Genomic DNA, 955 nt, shown 5'->3' with positions numbered 1-955 from the left:
GACACTAACCATTACAGGGTCGCTCAGACGTTTCCCCCGACCGGAGCCCTGAAGGCGCTGCGCTCGGCCACCGCGGGCGATCGCGACCCCTGCGGGGGACCCCCCCAGCCCTCCCCAGGTGCGCGGTGCCGGGGCACCCCGGTCGCTGCCCTCCAGCGCCCCCTCGGGGCCGGGCCTGTGGCCAGCGCGACCGCAGACTGGGATGGGGGGGGTTGTCCCGAGGGGCGGGGGTCGCCGGCCGGCCCGCGGAGGGGAGGGGGAGAGCGGGGTGGGGGGGTTGGGGGAGCAGGGGCCGCGGCCGCGCGCGCGAGGCCGGGCAGCGGCCGCCGCGCCCTGGGGCTGCGACTCCGGCTCCGGCTCGGGCTCGCCATGGCTGCGGCGGCGCCGTGAGGAGGAGTCCGCGTCCTCGGTGGCGGCGGCGGCGGCCGGCTCCAGGCCGGGTTTTGGCGCCGCCCGCCTGCTGCCTCCTGGCGGCTCCTGAACTCCAGCCCCCTCTCTATCAGCCGCTCACTCCGTCTCAATATGTCTCAAGATGGCGGCCAATGTGGGATCGATGTTTCAATATTGGAAGCGCTTTGATTTACAGCAGCTGCAGGTCAGGCTCCTCCGCGCTCGGCCTCGCGCCCGGGGGTGGGGGCTGCGGGCGGTCGCGGCCTCCGCCGGGGGCCCCGGGCTGGCCCAGCCGCCGGGGGGCCCGCGGCGGCGGGGAGGAGGGGGGTGCCGGGCACCGCGGGGCCGAGTCGGGGCCGAGTCCCTCCCGCTCCCCGGCCCCCATTGATCACTCGCTTGATCGGAAATTGATCCTCTTTGTTCAATTCATCGATCAGCCCAAGATGGCGCCGGGAGCCGCCGCCGCCACCGCTGCCCCCGGTGTCTGCCCCCACCCCGGGCGCCCCCCCGGGCCCCGCGCCGCCGCCGCCGCCGCCAGCGCCGCCGCCGCCGTTGCCGCCGCGGG

At 76.8% G+C, this 955-nt stretch overlaps 1 protein-coding gene across 7 annotated transcripts in view; it reads left to right on the top strand.

Moving 5' to 3' along the window:
- Nucleotides 1-275: 275 nt before the first annotated feature.
- The window catches only part of CUX1 (cut like homeobox 1), a 472,214-nt gene continuing 471,534 nt past the window's right edge, over nt 276-955 (top strand). For 5 of the 7 annotated variants that reach the window (XM_025381011.1, XM_025381007.1, XM_025381006.1 and 2 more), the window contains exon 1: nt 276-595. In XM_025381011.1, coding sequence (XP_025236796.1) covers nt 533-595 — 63 coding nt within the window. In that variant the 5' untranslated portion in view covers nt 276-532. The remainder of the gene's footprint in view (nt 596-955) is intronic. The other 2 variants (XM_025381008.1, XM_025381010.1) reach the window with 2 other exon arrangements.

Source organism: Theropithecus gelada, chromosome 3 (genome assembly GCF_003255815.1).
Source record: "Theropithecus gelada isolate Dixy chromosome 3, Tgel_1.0, whole genome shotgun sequence".
In the NCBI taxonomy this organism is placed as follows: domain Eukaryota; kingdom Metazoa; phylum Chordata; class Mammalia; order Primates; family Cercopithecidae; genus Theropithecus; species Theropithecus gelada.
This window is presented reverse-complemented; position numbering and strand designations above follow the sequence as displayed.